The following is a 26,254-nucleotide window of genomic DNA, read 5'->3' on the forward strand; positions in this document are numbered from 1 at the left end:
GTTTGCTCGACTAGAAGACTGCAGTCTTCTAGTAGAAGCTGTAGAAGCTAGTAGAGCTGTTGGAAGAGGTCCAGAAGAAGGCCACGAGGATGATCAGAAGGCTGGAGCACCACTCCTAGGAAAAAAGGCTGAGTTAGGTGGGTTTGTTCATTCTGGAGAAGAGAAAGCTCCAGGGAGGCCTCGTGGCCTTCACTACTTAAAGAGAGCTTATAACCAGGAAGAAGATTGACTTCTTACATAGATAGGTGGCAGTAGGAAAAGGGGGATGGTTTTAAATTAAAAGAGGGGAGATTTAGATTAGATTTTAGACAAAAATTGTTTACTCTGAGAGCGGAGAGGCACTAGCACAGCTGCCCAGAGAAGCTGTGGTGTCCCATCCCTGAGGTGCTCAAGGCCAGGTTGGATGGGGCCCTGGGCAGCTGAGCTGCTGAGTACGGGGTGGGACTGGTGGGCTTTAAATCCCTTACAACAAGTCAATCTATGATTCTCTGCTAGATTTAATAAAATTGTTATTTGTCCTTTTTTTTTTTTTTTACTCTTTCTAAATTCCTGATGTAAAAACTCAAGGGCAACTCAAAAGGCAGTTCTTCCTTTACCCTATTTGCATTATTATGACATATTGTAGTTCAGAGTTTTTCGTGTTAACTTTCTAGAATAATATGTGCAACAACTGCAGCAAAGAGTACTCTGTTACTTTTGGACAGCTTTATCCTGGCGTCAGAATGACCAGGCTGTGCATGCAGGGTCAGCACAACTAACAAAGCTTTTCTTTGAGCTCTGGTAGCTGCCAGGGCAAGTTTGGCTTTGTAAGTAATGTGTCTGCCTTCTGTAGGGCCTTGGCTAAGAATCCCTACTGGACACTAGCTGTGTTCCCAGAGCAGTGTGGAGGAATCTCAGTATCGCGGCAGAGCTCTAGCCTGCGTCTGGCACAGCCAGAACTCGACCTGGAGGTGGCAAGCTCCCTGGACCAGTTCATGCCTAAGAACCAGGGAGCTGCTGCATTGCATTTGCTAACACTTCTACAACCCTTAAAGTTCCTCAGGCATTCATTAGTTTACACATAGCCCTGTCTTCATGTGTTGATGTAAATGCTTATCCCGAGTTAATAAGCTGTCCCACAATGTGGGGAGCAGGTCAGTTTTAGTGTAAGGACTTCAGGGCAGTTCTGTAGATTGACCTGTATCAGGGCTGGGCTGGTGTCACGCAGAGCTGCTGTATGCTGTCAGGTATCACGTAGGCTTTTCTGCTTTCAGCTGTATCCACACCCCTGTAATCCTTAATGAGGTACCCTCTCCCAGTTGTGTACTATGTTAACAACAAAATACTATGACTTCAGCAGCATTGTTCAAGCACTATCGTGGTTGAATTTAACTGACTTCATAGCATTACCCATCCCTTAAAGCATCTTGTACCCTGGTTGCTTTTTTTCTGACATACCTTAAGGCTGTGTAGCGAGCACAGACCAGGCTTGCTTGGCACGTACTGTGGGCAGCTGCTACGGGACTGAGTGCCAAATGGCAGCTGACTTCACAGGCACTTCTCTTCACTGCCGGCCTTGTTTGGGGGAAACACTTGTGTCTCAAGTCTGGGAAGAAGTTTGGTAAGGGTTGTTGCCAACTCATTTTAGCTAGTAAAGTGGAATTGTAGGGAAGGTTCTCTGTCCTTACCTTTTGAGCTGTGGCTTTTGATGCAGCTATTGCATGTATTTTGTTTTGCTGATTCCAATAGGTTGAAAAGAGCATTGACTTTGGCTGCAGTGCCACCTTGATGTTCATATCTGTGCTGGATGCTTTTCCTGAATAAACTGCATCAGGAATGTTAGGAAAGTTAAGCAGTCCTTTAAAAGATGAGGAAGCAAACATTAAAGATAGAAGTGCTGTAGAAAGCCCAGATGCACAAACAATTTGCTCACTCAGTATATTAGCAAGACATCACATTCCTGTTATATGAAGCCCAGAGCAACAATGCTATGCTGGAGACATACAAACTTCAAAAATTGTCAAGGGAAAAAAGTTTTTGTGCGAATATACTGGTAGCTGTAGAAATTATTTCCCCTGTTTCTGAGCCATAACAGATTGTAAATAGTCAAGGAGAAAATCTGTGGAGGGCATGAAGATTATTCTGTCCATTAACCTTCTCAAACATAGCTGTACTAAAAATGAGATGTTGCCAGATATCTTTACTAATGTTCTCCTGTTGCAAAAAACTTAGCTGGCTTAAGCTGTGCTGCTGCAGCTATTCAGACATTAGTAAAGTGGTATCCCCCCCTAGCGTAGATACAGCTGTATTGGTATACAAGTGCTTGCATCTTCAGGACTTGCTTCCGATCTTATTAGATAATTTGTAGCTCTCTGCTGGAGAAACTAAATGGAATAAACACAGCTGTTATGATATAGCAGACTTTTTTTTTTAGCAGAACGAAAAATGTTGAGATAGAATAGTTCAACTGGTCTTATTCTGGAGCATAAATTCCACACTGAAACATTCTAAACAAAAGAAACTTAGAGACAAATGTCTCCATAGATACTGTTTGCACCCAGGTACCGAAGACACAGTCACTGTTGTCTTTGTTGAACCTATGTTGGTGATTCTTAACTTATATCTCCATCATTTCAAGAACACTTGTGTTTCTTCTATGAATTCTAGCAAAATATTTTGTTTGGAATAACCAGATTATTTCCTGATATTAAGAATTAAATTAGAATGTGAGGAAGAGGATTCAGTTGCTAATGTAATATGCAGTATTGTTGAAGACTATTGTAGCATTATTCTGTTGTTTTTTTCTTTTTGTCTTCTAGAAAAGTATGCTTGCCTTACGGCAGCTAATGCCAAATGCTCAGAGTTTTATCCAGCAGTGTATGCAGCAGCCTGCTCTGACCCAAGAAGCTGTTTCAACTTGTACTTCTGCACTAACTCCTTCCACAGCAGTGGTAACCTCACCTGTAGCAACCAATCCTCTTCCCGTTATAAAACCAGTGTCTGCCTCCACAACAGTCACAGCCGCTCCTGTTATAAAACCAGTCCTTTCCAGTGCATCAGTGACAGCCTCTCTGCAGGCTGTGAAGCCTGTTCCTGCCTCTGCAGTGGTGACAGCCTCTCTTCGTCCTGCACCCTCTGTCCTCACCACAGCAATATCGACATCAGGGCTCACTGCTATCCAAACTGTAAAGCCAGTCTTCACCTCTGCAGTAGCAACAACATCTCTCCAGTCTGTAAAGCCAGTGCTCGTCTCTACAGTGGCATCCTCAGCAGCAACCCCTCTCCAGCCTTTGAAACCTGTCATGGGCACCCCCATCAGTATTAAAATCTCACAGCCCAACTCCATCGTTGCGCAGCCAGTGGCCACTCAGCAGGTGGTTAAAGTGAAACAGTTGGTAAGATCAATTTCCTCTGTAACTGGGCTTCTTTTATTTGACTCTTAACATTTTGTCAAGGTGATACCAATTTGCATCTTAGAGGTGTTCTTTTGTCATAAGAAGCTAGCCTGTCATGAGTTAACCAGTTCTGAGATAGTTGTGGATGTTGTGCAGTTGTTGAAAAGGTCAATCTAAAGCCAGACTGTAAGCAAGATCTACTGCAAGATGTACTGACCACTGTTCCACCAGGCTGAGCATCCAGATTGAAACGTGAGAGAACATGTGTTTGGACTCCTGGTGTGCATGCAGCTGTGCTAGCTTGGTATATGAAAGAAAAGGCAGGAAATTCTTGTGTCAGAAGATGAAATTGATGATGAGGTCCTTATGTTAATTATTATCAGATGCCCTGTGTGGGCTGTACCTCTGTTGACCCCCAAGGATTCCTATCTCTCTATCTTTATAGACTCTGCTCTGAACACTTTTCAGAAATAGGTGACTTGATGATACACTAACTGAAAGGTATGAACTAGCTCAAGGAGCTTTTCGGAGGAGAATTCTGCCCTCCACATTTACTAAGATATGTTAGTCGTAATGTCATCCAAGGTTTATTTTTTTCTATTAGGCCTCAGTAGGTAACAAATTCCAGGAGGAATAGATATGGTAAAACAATACTCTCAAAAACAATGTGTTAACATTTTTTCTTGGCATAGGTTAACTTCTTATGGATGCTAATAGTAAATACCAGAAAATGTGGATCTACTGGTATATATCCAACAGAGCAACATTGTGAAATAAGTTAAGTTTTGAGATAAGAAGAGTATGTTGTATAAGTAGTCTACCTGCATGGAAAACTGGGAGAATAGTCATCTTTTGGCAGATAAATAACTTTTCTTGTATAGGATGTCCTTGTAAAAATGTGTTCCTTCAAACAAAGGAAAAATATGCTTCCTCTGAAGCAAAATTTGCTTACAACAGGTGTAGTAGTATAGTACTGTGTGAATTTCCATTGTAGTTTGTTTATTGTATATTCTTCATTTAATAGTGTTCAGATTCACTGAAGTGTTTTGTATTTGTTTTCTTCTTTTCCAAGTGTGTAAGGAAAAAATAATATAAGAATCATTCTTAGTAAAGAGCTAATTCTACCAGGTTTTCACCTCTTCAGACTAAAGAACAAAACATGGAACTATATAGGGAAGGATCCTTTTTATGAGTGTTTTTTAAAAAAACAACTAAGCAGTTACTAACAAACTTGGATAGTAGTAGCTAGAGCCAAATTGGAAAAAGAATTGGTACCTTTATTGTCTTCAAGGACTAAATTCGAAATTCCAGCCAGAAGAAAATGAGAGCTTCTTAGGCTGTACAAAGGCTGAAGAGCATTTGTTGGCTCCATGGCAAGCCATGTAATTCAGGGGGAAGATTGACCATCTGTACAACTAGATGAGGAAACGTAACTCTGCACTGGGGAGTTAAGATGCTTTGTGAATACAATTTTGTTGAACTCATGAAATGACTTCTGCATCCTTCAGTACTGCAGCGTGGCATCCTTAATGCAGTTGCTTTTTTTTATTCTGTGTTATAAACGTTGACTTGTAAAATATAAAGCATATTTTAATCTAGTTTAGGTAGATCCCAAGCATAGCAATTAAAATAATTTCTCTTCAAAAATGGTGTTAAATTTTGGTCTTAGATGTAGTTGAAGGGTTTAGATGACCACTGGCAGCTCAGCCATATCAGGATGCTGGTGTTTGTTCAGGTAGCCAGTTAGCACAAGGAGCAAGTTGGTGGAAGTGGCTGCATCTTCTAGGACTTCCCTGATGCTTTGTCTTTTAGAAGGAAGAGAGCTTGCCTGCTCCCACAAGAAAACAAATCAGGATCTTGCCTCCCTAAAGAGAAGGGTCCTGCTGCCAACTGAAAGGAAGCACATGCCAGCTGTGCAAATCTGTCCATACGGTGCTGCCAGCAATTTTTTTTCCTCTCTGGCCCTCAGGGTTGTCTGATGCCATACATTCACTCTGCATGTCCGTTTCTAATTTGTCTTTCTTGTGCTCAAGGAATTTAAGGAAGCATCTTCTGTGCTTTCATGTGCCAGCTCTATTGTAACGTCATTGATGCTTCAGGTTTCAACACTGCAATGGTTTCCTATTAAAACTGTGATGGGAGCAATGCAGCGTGCAGCTCTTTCTTTTCTGGAGCGTGATTATCACAACTCTATCTGTATGGTGGACTCTGAGGGATCTGCTGTTGGGACTGGATTATGTGTCTGTGCTGTCTTCTCAGCAGCTGCACGCTCTGCAGGATACCCTTCCTGTGACTTCTTTCCTTAATGTGAACAAATTTAAGTGCATTTGTTAGTAAAGATTTTTCACCTGAGAAATAAAGCGTGTCTTGCCATAGCATTGTTTTGTCTTAGTAAAACATGATAAATCAAAGTTTGTTACCAGCTGCTGACTTCTAATGATAAGAACACTTCTATGAAACTACAACTTAAAGCATTAAGAGCAAGAGCTTTGTGGTGCAGTCCCCACAGCCACCGGTAAGGTGTGCTCACTTGCTACTGCTGGTGGCTAAAGCTACTCAGGTCTCTCTCAGGCAGCTGTTTCTGAGCTGTCAGCTGGGTGTTGCATTGCACTTTAAGTGTTGCTGCTCTTTATCCTGATGTCTCTGTCAACTTCCTTAAGGCATACTAACCTGAAGAAAAGAGACAGTACCTCTTTTTCTTACAGATACCTCTTTTTGTAGAATTTTATTTTCTGGCATTAGATCCTTGTTGAAATTTCTAGGATTGTTGCCCTTTGCTGGTTCCAAGGACTTTCAGCTTTTGCTAGCCTACCATCTAGAATGGCAGACAAAAGCAGCTTTACTGCCAGTACATCCTTTCTGGTTTCTGGTTGATCTAGTCTTCTCAGTCATTTGATTTATTTTTCCAATCTCCATCTAGGCTATTGATTTAATACTGCCCATCTGTTCTTTTGTCTGCCACACCTTAATCTTGAATACTTATGCTTCCTCCTGTGCTGTTTCAGTTTTTTGTATGCTGAAGATGAAGCACCATGCTCACTGACGGTAGGGAAGATCTCTAGGTGCCTGTCAGTATGGACGCTGGCAGATCCTGTGAGTAGTTTGTCCAAGCTGCTTGGTTGTTCAGTAATTATCTGAACATATAAATTGTGTTCTTAACGTTTTTGACTTCCAGCGTACGGAAGCTGGATCTTTTCAGAAAGATCAAATTGTGTCTTGATTAAAAACAAATAGAAGCAAACATTAGTGTCTGTACTTGTTTGTGATGAAGTGCTCTGTGTGTGAGACTTTGTCCACAATCAGTGTCTGTATTCCTATGGTTGTTTCATCAGCATAAAAACGTAGAGAGATGCACATCTTGTGTTTTTTCCTCAGGAATGGTGTGTTCTTTGTCTAGTTTATGAACACCTCCTTCAGCTCAGTTGTTCTACATTACCACTGTTTTGTCAAATCATGATGCTATGAGCAGCATAATGTAACTGGAGCTGTTGGGGGGAGTGTACCTTGACATCTTCAGATGCAGAGCACGTTTTCTTGTGAACATGTGGTTCTGGTGCTCATGATGTTTGTTGATTAAATTTGAAGTTAATTGGCAGAAGGAGACAGCCTAATTTCTAAGTGCAATAAATGTCAGTTCTTCACATTTAACTCTAAACTTGTGTAGTTTACTTACATACAAGCACTGTTTGAGCATTCTTTCTGAAATTAGACTTAAAAGGCAGAGAATGTGTTTTCTCAACCATTTTTCTGTTGGCTTCTTGCCTCTAACTAGCTAGGATTCAATCTGAAGATGTTAGTAATTTTGTTAACTTTTAATCCTTGGTGAAAAGGTCTTTCTGCAACTTGTAATTAAGAGCTTTTGCAGAAGATATATCAAAAGCTGCAGTCCACATTTCAGCTAGCTAGGAGCCTTAGAAATGAAGCTTTGGGGATATCACTATTGCTTTCTTGCATTTTAATGGTTACCCCTGAAGGGGGAGAATTAGTATTTACAGGCTGTGTCTTTAGGTCTGTGTTGTGATGACATCCTGCTGTCAGGTTGTGTTTCTTTCAAGAGCCTCTTTAAACAATGCTATCAGCCCTTCCCTTTATACCCTTCAGCAGTGTACTGCTGTTTTTGCACAGAGGCAAACACCTCAGTACAGGTGTTGCTAGTTAGTACTTCATGTTCCATCTAATTGGTGCATTTCATGTACTTTTGTTTAACACTTCAAAACGTGGCATCTCAATTTACAATTGACCTTTCAGCTCCAAAAATGCATCAGTAACTTCATAGTGTGTACTCTTCACTACAGGAAAAGAATTTCATGCAAGGCTTCTGTTTGTTTTGGTGATTTTTATTTTTTGTGAAACTAGATGTATGTGATACCTACTGTTTTGAGCTTGTTGGCAGACAGTCTCAATATTCAATTGGTAGCCTGTTAAGACAGACTTAGGAAAGGTTTTTAGTGTAGCAGAAAGTAGAATTCAGTGAAATTTTCCTGATATAGCTATTGAGAGTAGGAATGAAACGCCTGTTAGAGCTTGCTGAATAAGCTTTAAGCTCAACACTAGTCATTAAGATTTTGTTTCTTGACTTTAAACTTGAAAGTAGTTTTTCTTTGAGCATGCTGGTTTTTTTATAAACTGAGAGCTAGACATAGATGCATGCCCTGCAGCACTTCTGACGGAATGAACATGTTGATGCTATCTAGCTGTCTGTGTATCTGTTTTACTCTTTTCACTCTTCATATTGGTTATTCCACTTGCAGGTAGTCCAACAACCATCAGGAACCATTGTAAAGCAAGTATCCACACTTCCACAGTCCTCAACGCTGACTCTTCAGACACCTGTTGAGAAGAGGATGCCGCTGAATACACTTGTTCAAACAAACCAATTTCCTGCTGGTATGGAGAAACCTCCATAATGGAGAAGGGAGAACACTACTGAGGTGTAAAAATAAGTATGGGCTATTGGTAGATTGCAGGGAAGTAAGAAGGTGTTGTGTACTGGAGCATTTAGTTCTGTTTTAGGAATCCTGATGAGAAGCTCAGCACCATGTCCACTTCTGTTGCCTGTTAAGCATGTGTCACTCCATAGCAATTTAATTTTTAAAATACTGTGAGTAAGGTCCTTGCAGTAAACCTACTTTGAACCATCATAGTCTTGAGAATCTTCTTCTGTCAGCAGATCCAGGTTGATGCATGACATAAGTTTTTGCCGCAGCCAACAAGTTTTCACTTAAACCTGTCACTAATCAGCTCGGAGGAGGGTGTTTGGGAGTGTGGGGTTTTTGGCCTTACAGAACATGTAGAATGTAGCACTTTAGAGTGTCTGGTTTCCTGGTTGTTACTGAGTCTGCAGTACCTTTGTTAGAAGTATGAACTGATTAAACAGCAGTAAAAAGCATTTTGCTTTCTACTATGGCATGTTCTTTGTTTTGTTTTAGGCTCTGTTCTGAAGCAAGTTACCCTGCCAGGAAATAAAATCCTGTCGCTTCAAGCGTCTCCTCTTCAGAAAACTAAAATAAAAGAGAATGGAACAACATCCTTCAGGTAAAAATAAACAATATAGTTTACTACAGGAAGGAACAAAAGAAACAGCACATATTGAAGAGGGAACATAGCCCAGATAAAAGCAGCTTTATTTAGAGACTTACGATTGGTGTTTTTATCTTATATTATAAATTGTCAAACAGGAATCTAAAAACTCAGACCTTGTAGTAGATCTTATTCCTGGTATAGGAAAACTGTCTCAATGAGTTAGGTTTTTCATTGTTATTTCGAGAGTGTAATTACACAAACAGTGCACATCAGTATGTATCAGTTTTTCATTTGTAGAGGAGGCATATTGATTTTGATTCTGTGAGTACTGCTAACTAAAGTTACCCTGTATTAAAAGCTCTCCATAGTATTAAGTCAGATATAACTACTACTTTTTACAGATAGCCAGATAGCATTGAGCTGTAATTTGGACTGGCTAGCAACATGTTTAGAGCTGTGTGCTGTATTACAGTATCTTTTATTAGCTCTTCTTACAAGCTTGTTCCTGTATGTAGAGGTGGAACTCTTTGACCACACTTCTAATTGTGGCTTCTGGCATGTTCTCTAGGCTTTCAGATTTGAAGAATACTTAAAGCTTTTCTAGTTCTGATAACCGATTAACTTTTAAAAAGGAGAAATGGTATTTTTTTTGTAGCTCTAAAATCTAATGTTGAAATAGTAATAGGCTGCCATAATTATGCATTATTAGCTTTAAGACCTTAAGACAAACTTGAAGTTAGTCTTCCAGAGGTAAAAGCAGACATGACACCTTTGTGCTTTTGACCCATTGATTTCTCATTGTTTGAAAGCTATGGCTTTGTGTGTTCTGATGCATACCCAAACAAAAACAAATAAAAACAGACAAACAAACAAACAAAAAAACAGCAAACAAAATACTTGATAAATATTTCAAAACACAAAACCCAGTCCTCCTTAGGAATGACATTTTTCTGTGCTCCTCCAGTAAAAATACATGAACTTTCTAGGATGAAGAAGTTTGAACTGAGTTTCTTGAAGTTCTATCTTGTCAGGTTTTTAGAGTATTTAGAAAAGACCGTGCTTCTACAATGTGACCCAAGATGGATTTCTGCTCTGCTGAACTATGAATTTGTAATTAGCTGAAGTCCACAACAACTCAGGTCTGAAATCTCTAGCTTAGCCTACTGTTTTCTAATAGATTTCTCGTCTCTGAAGAAGTTTTTTCATGAAGCCTGACTCCTTTTGCTTTGTTTTGTTAGGATTTGGGAATGTGACACTACCAAACCCCGCTTAAGTTGCATTTTGACCTTGTTTAATAACAGAATCACAAAATTGTATGGGTTTGAAGGGACCTCTGGAAATCATCCACTACAACCCCTCTGCTAGTGCAGGTTATCTAGAATAGTTTGCACAAGAAAGCGTCTAGGTGGATTTTTAATATCTCCAGAGAAGGAGGCTTAGCAGCTTCTCTAGCAACTTGTTCTAGTGTTGTCTGAGAGTAAAGCAAAGTTCTTTCTCATGTTCATATGGAATTTCCTGTATTTTTGGTTGTGCTTGTTACAGCCCTTTTTCCCATCACTGAGCACCAACAAAAAGAGCCTGTCCCCATCCGCTTGAGACATACCCATTAGATGATAAAATCCCCTCTCATTCTTGTCTTCTCTAGGCTAAGCAGTCCCATGTTTCTCAACCTTTTCTCATAAGGGAGATACTCCTTTATCTTCTTCGAACCCACTGGACTCTAAAAGATCCCTGTCTTTCTTGAACCCCAGATGCAGTACTCCAGATATGGTCTCAGTGCTTCTTTTTTTGATTGCTAGAGATGAGAATGGGAAGGGGGTGATTTTCTTGTTTCAATTTTGAAAAGTCCTCCTAGAAAAAGTAAGATTTCAGCTAAGCTTGCACATCACTGACAGTTGATTGTCCTATGGAACGCACTGTAAGGAGCGGTCTGCTTTAAAAGCAAACATCAAGAGTTTTATAAACTGTTCTACTTTTCTGGTAAAGTATCACAGATTCATAGAATGGCATCGAAGGGTTCTCAAGGATTAAGTTCCAGTTGCCCTGCTACAGCCAGGGTTGCCAACTTCTAGGACAAGTACTAGATCAGATTGCCTAGGGTCCCATTCAGCCTGGCCTTAACCACCTCTGGGGATGGGGCATCCACAACCTTCCTGGACAACCTGTTCCAGCACCTCACCACTCTCAGTTAAAAAAAAAAAAAAAAAAAAAACTTCCCCTCCAATATCTCATCTAAATGTCCCTTCTGTTAGTTTAAAACCATTCCCCTTTATCCTATCACTATCTACCCATGTAAAAAGTTGATTTTCTTCATGTTTATGAATTTCCTTTAAATATTGCAGCCTATCTTCATAGGAGAGGTGCTCCAGCCCTTTGATCATCTTCATGACCCTCCTATGAATGCTTTCCAAAAGCTCCTTATCTTTCCTTTGTTGGGGGCCCCAGACTTGGACATAGTACTCCAACTGGGGCCTCACGAGGACAGAGTAGAGGGGAACAATCACCTCCCTCGCTCTTCTGATAGAACCCAGGATATCATTGGCCTTCCAGGCTGCAAGCACACACTGCTGACTCATTACATTTTTAATCAACCGGAACCCTAAGTCCTTCTCTGCAGGGTTACTCTCAAAGTGTTCTCCCAGTTTTTATACATATCTGGGATTACCTTGCCCTTTGCTTTGTTGAACAACAAAGCAAATATATACTGGAGCACCCTGGGGAAAAAAAATAAGGTGCATATTCACTTCTTAAAGTACTTGTGCATTTCTTGCATCTGTTGTATTTGTTATTTTCAAAAGTGGATACAGCTGATTTGAGAATTTAGATTAAGAAGTTCCAGAAATCAGATCTGCTAGTCAAGCAGGAGTGAGATAGCAGAGTGGAAAAATCTAGGCAGCTGCTCCTCCTGCCCATGGTGATTAGGAGTGCTGGTGAGTCTTGCTCTGCTGTAGTGCATGGAAGTTTGGGTTAAGTATAGTTCATCAGTTTTCACTTCTACTATTTAAAAAAAAAAAAAAAAAAAAAAAAGAGTATATAGCAAATGGGTTATGAAGAAAATGAGTGCGTTGTTCAAACACCAGAGGGTGCCATAGACTCACTTTTCAGCTACTACAGCCAAATCTGTAAGCACGGAGGCAAATCTGCATTTCTTGAGCATCTTTCTTCAGTTCAGTATTCAATTTGAATGTCAAATATGACTCCATGCAGGGTAACATTGAGAGCAGAGCATTCTGTTTTATTATTTGTCCTGACAACTTTAATCACTGGAAATTTGTAACAGCTAGGAGAGTGTTTCTTGTTGACTTCTGGGTGTGATGTGAGCAAATGCAGAAACGCATTAATGCCTGTGGTAAAGATGATGGACTTTGTAATGGTTTTGCTGAAGATGAAAGCAAGTCAGCATCTAACTGAACACCTCCATGTGTATTCTAGAGTATCTTTCATTTATCACTTTAATGGAACAGTTTTAATAGTTCACTTTAAATGATTGAGTTTTGTTAAAATAACAAGGAGTAATGAACAGTAAAGAGTGCAGATTTCACTTGGCTTCTGAAACTTATGTTATTTGCTAGTGAGCACTATTGCTAGGGAAATTTTGTGATGCGTTCTTTGGGCAAAAGAATATTTCATCAAAGCTAGTAACTTAGTGCAGTCTTATGTCTGGCAGTGAACAAGTTAAAATTGGTCTTCAAAACCAGCATGGATAGAGATGGCTACTTGTGCATGAGTTCTCATGTGTGCACCCATAAGAGAGATTATGATTGGAAATATAAAAAAAAAATAGTAACTTGATAATGTGAGCTAAAACACAGAATTGTGGCTAGATGTGTAGTACAGAAGTTTACTTGTTGCTTTCTTGAGTATTTGGAGCGTGTAGCCAGATTGAAAACTGAAATGGTATGATAGTTTACCTGTGCTACAAGCATCCTAATGTAGACTCCATAAACAGGGATCCTTTTCTTAGTGTGATGAATCTGAGACACAAGCCTAGTCAGGAAGCTGTCTAGTTAAGACTTAATGAATGAAACTGATTTGAGAATCTGTTGGTCTCCTTTTCCCTAAACAAATTATATAGAAGCTGTCTGGCATGCGAATATACAAATGAAAGACAGGAAGGGTAGGAGAAGGCTGGATTCATTTCCTAGCCAAGCTCCTCTTCACCAGTCTTACACCATAGAACAGTGTTAAAGTCCAAAAAAGAAAAATCTATTGTTTAAGAAAAAACAAACATCACTTTCTTGTACGTTTCTGAGCATCACTCAAATCCAACCCATTCTCCAATAAATTCAGGTTATACCTATTGCTAATCAGAAAACAGCCTCGAAGAGTTCATCTAGGAATAGGAAGTTTCTGACCTGCTCCTGGTTCAAGAGTTATTTAGGCAATACAGTGCTTTCTGAAGGTGAACTTCATCAGAGGAGCAGAGGAGTCTTTGCAAAGACTCCTTTTTCCCAGATCAGAAGATGCTCATATTGAGTGTTTCTAACAGCTTATCTGAATTAATATTGCAGGCTTCTATTCTGGCTTGGTCCTAAACCCTCAAAGCCAACATTACAGCCTTTGTCACTTTGTGAAACAAAGCTCTCTTTATGATCTTAAGTTTTCTGAAAATTAAGTTTTCTGAAAATACCTTGGATTGTTTCATTGCAAAACTTCTCCAAAATTTTCACATATGAGATTTATTAACTATTTTAGCTTACAAGATTGATCTTAAAGCTGAAACATGCAAACCATTTGCTTAATGTGAGCTTTACCATGATGGCAGGGAGCCCTAGCTTTGTTAGCCCAAAACATGCCACAGTTGGACTTTTATTTTGAGCTTCAACAGAATCCAGCTTACAAGGGAATGCTGAGAACTAGAGCTCTGTTCTTTGAAGAAGTGTAGCATCCTCCACACCACGTGCAGACGTGCCGTACAGTAGGGCTGATTCAGAGAGGAAGATCTGAGTTGACTGTAGCATACAGGCAAGAAGGGAACTCTCTGAAAAAAGAAGTAGAAATCAGCGTTGTGCTAATACGCTTTTCCTGTGATCTTCGGTTTATAGGACAGGCATATCTGTTAGAAAATTGCCTTGCTTATACTTTAACAAATCAATATTCTACTTTATTCTACACTTGTTGCTATTCAGTGAATTGTATTTTTATAACAAATTTCAGTTAACTTGTGACTTTAACTTAATAACTCCAGGAGGAACCTTGACTTCTGAATGCCATTGCTAATAAATACCACTGCTGTAAGATCAGTTGTGGAGATGGGGAATCTCATGGGAATTTTAAACCCTGGTTTACCTCAGCACTTTGTTTCCAAGGTTATTCAGAATTCAGGTTTCTTCTAAAAAATTTGCATACCTAGCAACTGAATCATTAGTCAAACTAAAGTTTGAGAAACTTAAATGAATTGTTATGAGGCTTGTTATGAGGCTTCTTTACCTAAACACTTTCATACTAAAAACTTGTAGTATAGAGGTAGTTTCCAGAATATGTGAACATACTTGTTGATAGAAGTGGCCTTTTCTTTGTATCCATTGTGAATGAAGGATAAAATGTTGTATTTCTCTTTAGTAGAGATGAAGATGACATAAATGATGTGACTTCCATGGCTGGAGTCAACATTAATGAAGAGAGTGCATGCATTCTGGCAACAAATTCAGAGCTCGTTGGTACTGTGATCCGCTCTTGTGCAGATGAACCTTTTCTGTTTTCTGAAGCACTTCAGAAGAAGATTTTGAACATCGGTGAGAACAAAACATGTAATTAGTATGTGTTGATGTAGTGTGTCCTTGCCTCTTTCGTTAGCCAGCCTATCATCTTTGAAGGAGTCAGAACTCTAAGATCTGTCAACTTCATTCATGTTTTTCTACTGAACTATACCAACCTCTGCTAGTAGAGAAATAATCTTCAGGTATTTTTTTTATGTAGAAGTAGATTGAAGCGCAGTAGGGGAGAAGACAAACTGGTGCTACTTTTATTTATAAGAAGTTAGCTACTACTACTCTTACATTTAATGGAGCACATAAAAAACATACAGATGTTAATTTCACATGCTGAAGTATGCTCTTCTATTCCTGCAGCTCCTAATTGGATACATTAAATTGACTTCTCTAAAAACATTTGCATTCCTTAGCCTGTTGGGGTTGTATATATTCTGCTGACCAAGGTTGCAGATCCTGCCCCTGTGGTTAAGAAGAAATTTCATGCTGCTGATAGAATCATAGAATTGCTCAGGTTGGAAGAGACCTCAAAGATCATCAAGTCCAACCTCAACTTAACCATACTATCCTAACTCTAACAACCCATCACTGAATCATGTGCCTGAGCACTACATCTAGACAGTCTTAAAACACATTCAGGGGTGGTGACTCATTCACCTATATGCACAGGACAGGCCTTTGCTTATGACTCCCTCTATTGGAAAACTCTTTCAATGAGTTATGTACAAAAGGAGATGTTACTTATCTGTCTGTATGAGTGGATAGTACTGTGGAATGTATGTTATGTCAAAGCAGGGAGTGGAGCGTGCATTTGTATCACACCACATTGTTGTTTACAGCAAGCTGGATATTTTTCAATGCCTTGTTCCTGGTCCCTGCTTGGTAGCTTGCCATTCTGTAACAGTGAGTTTAGCAGCTCAGCATCTATAATATAAAGCCCCCTGTTCATATGTGCAGCCTTAATTCAAGCCATAAAAACAATTGGTCTTGTTACATGATCAGAAAGTCTTCCTGTTTCTATGTGCAACTTATTCCCAGTCCAAACAATGCAACTGGCTTCTGAAAAGCATGTGTCTTGCAAATTCTATATGCTACCTTCATATACTCCATGTAGTCTACCCTGGCACAGATCTGCAATTTGAACTACACAGAGTAATGGTTCAGTGAAGGCAGTGCTGTGTTACTAATTGAAAGGGGAAAATATACGTTGGAACTGGAGCATAGAAGCTTTTCTCATAGTTTAGTAGAAGGTTATCTAGTTATCCAGGCAGTACATCTAAGGAAAAATAGAGCTCTAAAAAAAAAAACAACCCCACATACTTGTATGACAACTGTTTTGTGGTGTTCGAACAACTAATTTAAAGATGGAAAACATAAGTACAACTCTTTCAAGGCTTGCATGATAGCTGTTGTACATTTATGACATTAATTATTATTAATGAAAAATGTTTTGATAGTGAAGAAAGGAATACAGGGATTACAACAACTTAGAAAATAAATGCTTCTGTTCCTTAGATGAGAGCCCTCTTCTGTTTAGAAAGTGTGTGTAGAGGATGGTTTTGAGGTTTGGGGGAATTTAATTCTGGTCTTAAACTGAAGTTTCATTTATCCTGATTGTCTAGTGGTAAATTATGGAGGAAGCATTAAAAGATGCTTGAGCAAAATGAGCTTTGCACTCAACTGAAGTACAGTCTAATATTTACCATCTGAATTCAAACAGGGAGAACATTTTGATCATGGTCTGGGAAAACATTGTAGATTTTCCCTACTTGCTATTCTAACTGAAAATGTATAATAAAGGCAGATGAAATAGGTGATTAGTTTTTTGCAGTGTACTGTTTATCCATTCTTAACACTCTACTTGGCAATAAATACCAAAATGGATTTTGAATGCTACTATGTATTGCATCATAAAGTCTTAACGGCTATTGCAAATGCTATGAGAGGCAAGGAAAAGAGCTTCTGGTAGGTACTGTGCAGAAGGTGTGTGAAACCACTGTCAGCCTCACCCACAAGGCAGTGCTTTCCAGGTGTCCTGATGGAGCTGCATTGTGTCAACCACAGTCATGCTGCTCCATTGCAGCCTGCAGGAAGGTGTGGAGTGACACTGCACCCTGAGCATGGGGTCCGGGCAGCCTCAAAAGCAGCTGCTGAAATGCAGAGGAGCAGCAGTACTTAACAGAGAGAGTGGTGTCAGCCAGAGAGAATGGGTTGAAGGCACGATGACTCCAGTTGGTTTAGGTCTTTCTTTTTAAAGCTTCTACCTTAGGATAGTTGGGTCAGTCTGCTATGGACTGGTTGGTCGAGGTACGTGAGAGGAGGCCTGGGTCTCATATGCTTGGAGAGCTCTATGAAAATTTTCCCTGTTCATCGAATAAATGTGATGAGTTGTTAACAAGCATGGTGTCAAGCAGGGCAAAATGTAATTCTCTATTTTTTTAATTACTGAAATTAACAGAATATGGCACTAATTTCTACAGCGACCACATCTCCCCATCCCTGAACATGAAGCTTGATTTGTGTTCTTATTAACTTTGTCCTATAAATGACCTTGCAAGGAGAGTGATTCTAGAGGCTAAGTGAAACAATGTCTATATTTTCTGAAGCTCCAGGCTAAGTTTTATTAATGTAGTGTCTAAGATCTTTGAAGTTGTGACTTTACCAGGAAAATCATAATCTCCAAACCTTTATTCATAATGGGTATGACTTCCAGGGGGAACAGAATACCTGCTGTGCTAATTATTTCAATTATCAGCTACTACTAAAACACGTAATGGATTTTCTCTGCTTCCACAGGTAAAAGGCATGACATTATGGAACTTAACTCTGATGTTGTGAACTTGATCTCCCATGCTACACAGGAGAGATTACGAGGGCTCCTAGAAAAACTAACTGTAATTGCTCAGCACAGAATATCAACCCATAAGGTAAAGGAAATCATTAAGCAAGTTTTGTGCCAGAGTTTTCCTGCTTTACCGCCTTGAAGCTAAACTTCTTCCAAGCATAGGTACATCATATGCAATATGTGATTCTTTTCAGTGTCTACCAAAGGCTGATTTTTTTTTTTAACTGTTTATAGCCTCTAACTATTTCTTATACTTTCCATTCAACTTGTTAGATAAGCACTCTTAAAACCAAATGTAAATGCATTTGTAGTTTTCCATAGAAATGGTGGCTGTCATGTAAAAATCTCCCTTTTACATGGTAAACGTAACGCTATTGGTCGTTGGATTGATTTAGGGGTTTGCATTTGCTTATTTCATTTACTGCTGGTGGAACCATGGTACTTCTCAGCAAAAGGGCTTGAGAATTTGAGTATTTTATTTTCAGTTCCATGTGAAAGTATAGACCCTTTGATGTTACTCTCAGGAATTTTTGTACCTCCAGTGCTACTGAAAACCTCCTCCCTGTGGTATTCACTTCACTGAGTATGAAGGAGGTCTGATATCATTGAGTCAGTTTGCGTGGTATGAATAGGAAGCATTAACTTACAAGAGACCAAACTAGCATTTCCAGACTTTTCTTTATAAACAAAGGTATGAATCTTTTTTTTTTTAGTATCAAACAGGAACTTTATTTCAATATAATAAGAGCAATCAACTGACAGGATAGGAATTATTTTTTAATAGAATCCTTGCTATAGGCTTCTTGATAATGAAGAAGCAGTATTAAAGAGCAGGAACTATTTGGAAACTTTGAAGTATTTATAATGACATCCAGAGCAACTGGAGCATGCCATTCCTTTCCAGAAGAGTTTTAAAAAATTCAGTGCAGAAGATGTGTACAATTTTTATGAGAAAATTTTGTTCTGTGTTGTCTCCAAAGTAGGCAATCCAGTATATCTGTGAGCTGAAGTGAGGTGGAAGCTGAAGTCCTGAGGGGCTCTGGTAGGGCTCAGTGCCTTGTAAATACCAAAGGTGGCAAGAGGGTGTTCTTGGACAGTGAGATTGGAGAGACTGACTTTCCTCATTGAAAAGAGAGGGAAAACTGGTAGGTTTTGGTCTGATTGAATTGCCAGAAGCGAAGATAAGATTGCGTGACTGCAATAAACTTCTTCTCCAAAAAGAAGAAGAAGAAAAAAAAAAGAAAAAAGAGGAAAAAGCTGTACTGGTCATAATGATCTTAGAGGCACAAGTGCCCTTTCTCAATAGGAAGGTGGTATTAAATTACAGGTGAATGCCCTGGAAGATTGCACTTATGATTATTCTCACATGAATAATATTGCAAGTATGCTGACAGGCTTTTAGAAATCTACATTCAAGAGCAGAACACTTCAGGGTCTTAGTGCACTGCTATGTGTTTGTATAGGCCTGTATCCTATTTCTCCCAGTTCTTGCCACTGCTGTCTTTCATCCCTCTAGGCTATAGACTCTGTGGACTCCGTGCATTTCAGAAAATCATCCAGACATTTTACATGAAGTTTGGATAGTTGCCCCGCAGGGCTTTTTATTGGCATATATTCATTAGAAAAAGAGTATCATGACAGATGTGGTGAAATCAAGGTAACTATACTAGGGTAGAAGCTGTTGTGAAAATTAGTTATTCATGGGTTAATACCAAGGAAACCTTTCATATTGTGGTAGGCTTGTGCCTAGCAGCTTCCATCTGATGGCTAGCCCTTCAAAGAGATTTGGCAGGTTAAAGACTTTGTATCATAGCTTGCTACTGTATAGACTTTCCCACTTTTGCCATTTTTGCTTAAAAAGAAAAGAAAAAGAAAAGCCACACACTTAATTGTAATTGTAAGTTACTAATTTAATTAGTATTGAACTGTCATGGTCTCTATCCAAAGCAGGGAATAGCCTTTTAAATTGCTGTAAGCTGATATCTGTTCTGCAGCTCTTATTGCGATTCCTTGAGAAAGGCCTAGTAAGACAATAAAGACAATCAGCTAAATGGTTCCATTCCTCAGCTGCTTCTCTTCTGTGATCTGGAGAGCTGCTGAGGTATGAGTATGCCTGTGACATCATATGATAGCCAAGACCAGAATTAGTAGTGACAGCTAAGCTATGTACTGATTAAAAATGTTTTTGTTGTGGATTGGGTTTAGCACAGTATCAGACAACCCTTCTGTGTTTCCAAATACAGGAAATGTCAGCATTCCCTTTCTTCTTTTCTTTCCCTTGCCCCCTGCCACCTCTAACCCATCAAACTGCAGAGAGAAGTAACTCCTGAGAGGTTCAGAGACTCTTCTGCTTTTAACTTGGCTTAGGTAAAGCTGAAGCTCAGTAAGTTCCCACGGAGTAGCTGATCTCTGTAAACTCTTGTGTCCATTCTCTGTCCTCAGCAAGGCTTTTCAGCGTGATTTAAATTGTTCAGCTTTTGGAGAAGAGCTGTTTTGTATGGGATTCTTCCAGCTTCACTCCTGAAGGACTGAGAAGAACATAGCTTCCACATGTGTTTTTTTCTGTACCTCTTGACATAAAATACTTTCCTGGTACTAAACTGGAAATACCTTAGATTTCAAATTCATTTAAAAGTACTTGACAGTCTAGAAAGGAGCTTGCAAATTGTGAACAAGGTATACAGCTTTCCCTTTAATTTGTTGTTGGATGTTCTCACATGCTTCAGACATGCTCTGTATTGTGGTTACTTGCGTTACTTGTCACTAACTTAAATCCTCAGATTCTCTCTGTAATTACAACCTGTGTGTTACTTCAGTTTTTGCAGGGGTCATGCTGCTGTAGCTCAGGTCTGTCTGGCCTTGTGTGAAGAAATTCATCCATTTATATGAGCAAAAACTAATCCAGCTTGCTTCCTCATAACAATAGCGGTTACAAGTTATGCACAGGTACACAATGTAGCGTTTTCTGTCTAAGCAATTACAGCACTAACAGAGAACAGAACAAGCTTGTTGCATAGAAAGGACAACATGTAACTGGAGGTTCTTAAGAAACTTCAGACATTTTAAACATCTGTTATTGAGTAAAAATTTTTTTAAATAAATTCTCCCAGTTCTTGTCTCCAGTGGGTTTATGATACTGCATTGGGGTACTTCTTGTTGGGTGGCTTGCATCACTAATTGGCTAAGACTAATCAAGTCTTTGATTGGACTTTAAAAATGTAGTCATCTAACTCTGACTTTCAACATTCCAGAATGAAGCGTTTCTAAACTTCAAAAAATAATCTTCTGGTAATATGGCTTTCTTCTTTGTCCTGTTAAAAGGATTGCAGCATGGTGGTGGATTATAAACTACTGCTCCAAAACAAATTGTACTTGTGCTGAGGCTGACTCATGAAGTGTGTGTTTTGTGGGGAGCAGTAAAAAGTTGAGAGCAGTAACAAGAGGGAAGAGAAAGGCTTGTCAGACTGTTTTGCAGAACCACAGACTCTTCTTGAGAAGGACAAAGTCTCCTTAGTTGCAACACATGGTGTGGTCTGAGCCACAATTGGTGATACGTGACAATGTGGTGGCTCACTGAAAAGAACGAATAGAATACAAGAAGAGGGATTGATTTCATGCTTTGTCTGAATTGTGAGAATTAAGTTTGGAAGACAGCAGTGACTCACAATGTGACTTTTACTTTTCTTCCAACTTTTAGAAGTATATGAGTGTGGGAAGAAGAGTCTGAGTATACTGTGTCTGAAAACTGAAGTGTTTGGAAATTGAAGTCACTGATAATTTATGTATGTAAAATATACCCTCACTTAGAATATACCTGTAAAACATCCTGTGTTTGATCACAAAATAACAGAGACATAAAACTCTGGGATGTACATTAGAGTGATTCAAATAAGTATCTTGTTTTGCTTGATGTCCTTTGTCCAATGTGTATATTTCAGTACCCAATGCGGAAGAGCAGAAGCAGTAAAAAATTAGATTTCAATGGCTGACAATGTTTTAGATCTTTCCTTTTCTTGTTCTTCCTTTCAAGACAAACTAAAACTAAGTTACTTAGTCTTTCCAAAGAGGGAAAAAATGATAAGAAAAGCAAACTAATACTGATTGCTGTCTTTTTATATCTGTGTACATACTAAAATGACTGTAGTCTTGTTTCAAAGCATACATGCCCAGTTAGTGTTACAACCAGTCAATAGTATTAATTTGGCCCAACTTTGAGCTGGGCATTGGACCAGGTGACTTCCATAGATCATCTTTCAACGTAAACTATTCTGTGATTTGAAAGCATCCCCTGATGCAGAAGTATCTATTTCTGTAGATAAATGATATGTAATCACCTCACATTCCCCACCCACAAAATTAATATAACCAATTCTATTTCCCACCAGGCAGGGCTTATTTCAAGTTCTGGATTAAATGGCAAAAGCTTCAAAATTTTGGGTCTTGTGTTTTTCTTCATCTATTGTCTTTAAATGAGAAAGGGTATGATGATCTCTTCTCAATTCTTTTTCCTTTTAATAATCCAGCCAGAAGACAATCTTGTTTGTTTACTGGTTATGAAATTTATAATAGCCTTCCATAAAGACTACTATTCTAATTTATTATAGTCAACAGACAGTAGAATGAGGTGTTAATTTTGTCAGTTGCTCCATAACCTCTTGCTAGTCACAGATCCAAAGAAGCATGCTTCAGTGGAGAGGAGATACGGAAATGGTTACCTACCACCTGAAAACAGCATTATTTTCAGGCTGATTCCATTAGCTCTAGTGGTGTATAAAAAGCCCTGTCTAATGAAATTCTCTTTTCAGGGGAGTGATACATACATTGTATCTAGTGACACCAGAGCACAGCTAAAATTTCTTGAAAAGCTTGATCACCTAGAAAAGCAAAGAAAGGACGAAGAGGAACGTGAAATGTTGCTACGAGCAGCCAAGGTAAGAACATCATTTCTTGCTTTTCAGAGCTAGTCTTTCATATTTAGGATAGCTCAAACCATACAGAAAAGGGTTTTAGGCTTTTTACATTCTTCTAAAAATCATAGGAATTCTTTCAGGTAAGTGGTAGGGGTGAGATCTTTTGATTATTCCTTCTGGACAAAATGAAATAAAAGTAGTATTCACATAGCCATAAACTTAATTTATGGCTCAGTTTTGAGTTCAAAAAATGCCCATGTCCTTCTCCATACCTGGAATTCGGTGAGATTTGCTGCCCTGACAGGTGTATTTCTTTTCTGTAGTTAGATCAGAGAGATCAACTTTGAGCTGGTACACATGCATCTGAGAATCAGAACAGAATAAGTATCCTTCCCACTTCCCTCCCTACAAGAGCAGAAAAGAAAACAAGCAAACAGCAACAGAAAAAAAACACCAACAAAGCAGTAGATCTTGCACAATGAAATGAGACTCGATCCTCTCCTATTTTGTTGTTTTGTTTTTGAGCTGACTTCTGGATCCCCTTGGGTGGAAATGTAATCCAGACTGGAAAGAATCAAGTTGTACTTGCAGAAGTACAGAATTATGACTCCTTTTCTTTCCTGCACTTCCTGTCCTTTGTAAGTGTCTGCTGCTGACATGAACAGCATCATGCCTAGACTGGACCTGACTGACAGCGTTAGCATCATTTTCAGTTTAATCTTGCTTCAGGCTAGAGCAGAGGCAGCCAGCCCAGATGGGGGGGGGAGGGGGCGTGTATGTGGAGGGGGAGGGGAGCCAGTCTGGATTGAGGCATTTGCCCCTGGAGCAAAATCTTTCAATCACAGGAGAAAATTGTCATTTATTAAATATTTAACGTATGCTGTGGTGTTTGGATGCTAGTAATTCCTATTCAATCTTTTTCTTGTTCCTTTGGTAGAGCCGTTCCAATAAAGAAGATCCAGAGCATCTGCGTTTAAAGCAGAAAGTGAAAGAGGTAGGTCTTTCAAGTTACCATGCTTGCCTTTGTGTGCTGAGAGAAGGTTGGCAGCCCTGTCCTGGCAATTAGGTCAGGGTTTATTTTGCTGTTGCATACCATTTGCAGAGGCCTTGGGGAAGGACAGGAACTGCTACAGGCAAGGGCAGTGCTTTAAACGAGGTCAATGAGTTATGAGCTCTCTTTCAACATTTTATTTTCGTAGTTCTAGTCTTGTTTAGAAATGGCTCTTTGTAAACTACAGCGGTACACTTGGTAGGAGTATAATGTGGGATTAGAAAAAAAAAAAAAAGAAACTTTGAGATTTAGCATCTGGGACTGTACAATAGGCTACATTTTTCCAGGGTAATTGTTCGTTTTGTAAATCTGATACTGCTTATAATTCTTTGGCTGGGAGGCGGTACTGGGATTTAGTTTTAAATGGAAAACGCCTCTGGCTTTTAATTTTCTGGGCCCAGCAGTTTTCTGTTCTGGAATGGAGCCCTTGTTTCACACAGTTCATGTTTAGCTGCAGGGGTTTTAGTTTATAGCTTAGACTGGTTAAGCTTTTACTCCCAGAGGCCTCTGCATAGCAACTGTAGAAATCAACAAATAAGTTCATTTATGTCTGCAGCCTCCTCTCAGTAGCTGACTTTTTACATTTCCCAATATCCATTTCCTGACTTTTCTAGCCTGAGAGAAAAAAGCTCCACTAATTGGAGCTTATTTTAATTGAGCCTTAATATTGGATCTCACTGGAGTTGCCCCCAGAGCTACTGGGAACAGAATGAAATGAAAGTACCTAAGGTTGAAGATGTGTGTGTATGTGTGTGTGAAATTTTTCACTTGACCTACAGATTCTTTTCCCTGCTGAATAAATCATCAAGCCTGTTCACATTTCTGATTAAGGATCTGACAGCAGATGATAATAAAGACAATTGAGGTGTGAGACGTGTGATACAGAGCTGAAGAAATTGGTTTCTATAGTTACTTGACTGATTTCATGCAATTTTTAAGGATCTTTGTGCTAAATGAGTGTGATTTTCTGAGCAACCTTTTTCCTTAACTGTGCCTCTTGAACTATGAAATTTGTTGTTGCTTAACATTGCTGCACTTGGCTCCTAGGTGCCAGGAGCAGCAGCAGGTTATTTATGAATGCTTTAAAGGCCCTTATTGTTTGGATTAATGTAGGAGCTGAGGCAAAACAAATGGAAATCCAGTAAAATACTATTAGAATCAATGCTCTGGATTTGCACCAGAGTAGAAGAAATTTGTAAAATGAGAGGAGAGAAAACTTGCTTTACTATCTATCTTTTAATTCCTTTTTCCTCCTTACAACTCCTTCTTCATGCTTATAGAATAATCTGCCAGTACAGAAGTTGCCTTAAAGCCCTTTCCAGTTTCCCTTGTTGCCACCAGGTTCAACAATCAGTGGGTAAATGCTGATTTGTCTTGTCTTGTAGGTGGCCTTACTTCTGCATCATCTGATTGTTTTTATAGGTTTTTTATTGAACCACTGCAAAGCTGCATTTTAGCAATTAGTTTATGCAACTACTTTTCTCTTTGCCTTTGAACAATAGCATACAGGGTCTTGAAAAATATTCCATGACTTGGATATTTAGAAAAAGGAAATTTGAGAGTGTATTTTGCTTCTTATAGGTATACAAAAAAGTAACCAACAGAGTGGAGATGACTGTTTGAGTATGAAGTTCTCTAGTTCATATCCTTTCCTACATCTTATCTTGTGCTGGATTAACACAGCCTTAATTGTGCTTGTCTTGCATTTTGTCTGTGCTCTGCCACTCAAGGAGTGGTCTCCAACTGCTTCATCATGAGAAAAGCAGGCAGATATGCCACTTTAAACAATGAAGATCTTTTTGTGGGTATTGCCTTACCCTCTGCTCTCCTGAGTATGGGACAGACAGAACTTCACCAGATTTCGTGAGCTGAGCAGGTGACCCACCTTCCTGTGCCATAGGTGCTTTCTTTTGTCTGTTTCAAGGTTAAGTTGTAAGGAACCCACATGAAGCTGGTCAGTTTGACACCTTATTGATGGTTAGCTCAGTTTTGTACGAAAATGCAAATGCAAGTAGGTCTGCAATAAGAGCAAAATTGAAATTAACAAACATCCTAAACCTGAAACTTCTGTAGGATGTGCTGAGATGAAAGCCTGAAAAGGCTCACCATTGTCATTCTTATTGGTCAAGCTGTGAGTGTAGCCTATTCCTAGCAAACCAAAGGTAGGAATTGCAGTTCCTTTCTCAGCTGGAATCGAATCCCTTCCAGGCAGTTCTGGTTGAGTATCCACTAGAAAGGCTAATCTAATTGTCCCTTTGTAGGTCTTAAAGAATGAATATGGGCCTTCCTTCTTCAGAGCTGTCTTCTGTATGCTAATGGTGACCTGCTGGGAGTAGGGAAAGGGTGTGGAGTAATGGCACTGGACATTCTGGATGTTTTCTAAAGCAATGTTTCCCAAAATATAGGGTGCATATTGTAACAATGAATACTTTTAAATTCAGGATGTGCTGTCATCCAGTAGCTGGGGGCAGCTTCTTGAAATTGCTGGAAGTGCATCCAGAGACCTGGTAGCGGATTCTTTTATCTAAAAGACTATACATAATTGCTGTGACCTTCTTGTCCCTTTTTGCATGACCTATTACCTAAAACTTCCCTTATACTAAGTCATTTGTTTTGCTGTATTCTTAGCTGGCTATGAATTAAGTCTTTGACTTCCCCCTTTCACCTGTTTCAGCAAATTTTAATAGCTGTGGAAAGTGCACATTCTTTCTGAGGCAGCTGCTAGGCTTGCCTGAAGCTGCTCCTTTATCCACTCAAGAATTTTGTCCTTGCTCACCTCATAGGCCAGCTCTTTGTATAAAAGCATTTCCAAAGTCTGGATGAATTGCCTCTGCTTTTCA

At 39.3% G+C, this 26,254-nt stretch overlaps 1 protein-coding gene across 5 annotated transcripts in view; it reads left to right on the forward strand.

Annotated features, from left to right (window-relative positions):
• The window catches only part of TAF4B (TATA-box binding protein associated factor 4b), a 74,399-nt gene that overhangs the window by 23,549 nt on the left and 24,596 nt on the right, over positions 1-26,254 (forward strand). For 3 of the 5 annotated variants that reach the window (XM_031612956.2, XM_090137493.1, XM_031612958.2), the window contains 7 exons: positions 2,799-3,374; positions 8,126-8,261; positions 8,804-8,909; positions 14,460-14,632; positions 17,405-17,535; positions 22,259-22,384; positions 23,301-23,357. In XM_031612956.2, coding sequence (XP_031468816.2) covers positions 2,799-3,374; positions 8,126-8,261; positions 8,804-8,909; positions 14,460-14,632; positions 17,405-17,535; positions 22,259-22,384; positions 23,301-23,357 — 1,305 coding nt within the window. Of the gene's footprint in view, positions 1-2,798; positions 3,375-8,125; positions 8,262-8,803; positions 8,910-14,459; positions 14,633-17,404; positions 17,536-22,258; positions 22,385-22,888; positions 23,002-23,300; positions 23,358-26,254 lie in introns of all 5 variants that reach the window. The other 2 variants (XR_016465143.1, XM_090137492.1) reach the window with 2 other exon arrangements.

The sequence above is a fragment of the Phasianus colchicus genome, chromosome 3, assembly GCF_987193195.1.
Source record: "Phasianus colchicus chromosome 3, bPhaCol1.hap1.1, whole genome shotgun sequence".
NCBI lineage: Eukaryota > Metazoa > Chordata > Aves > Galliformes > Phasianidae > Phasianus > Phasianus colchicus.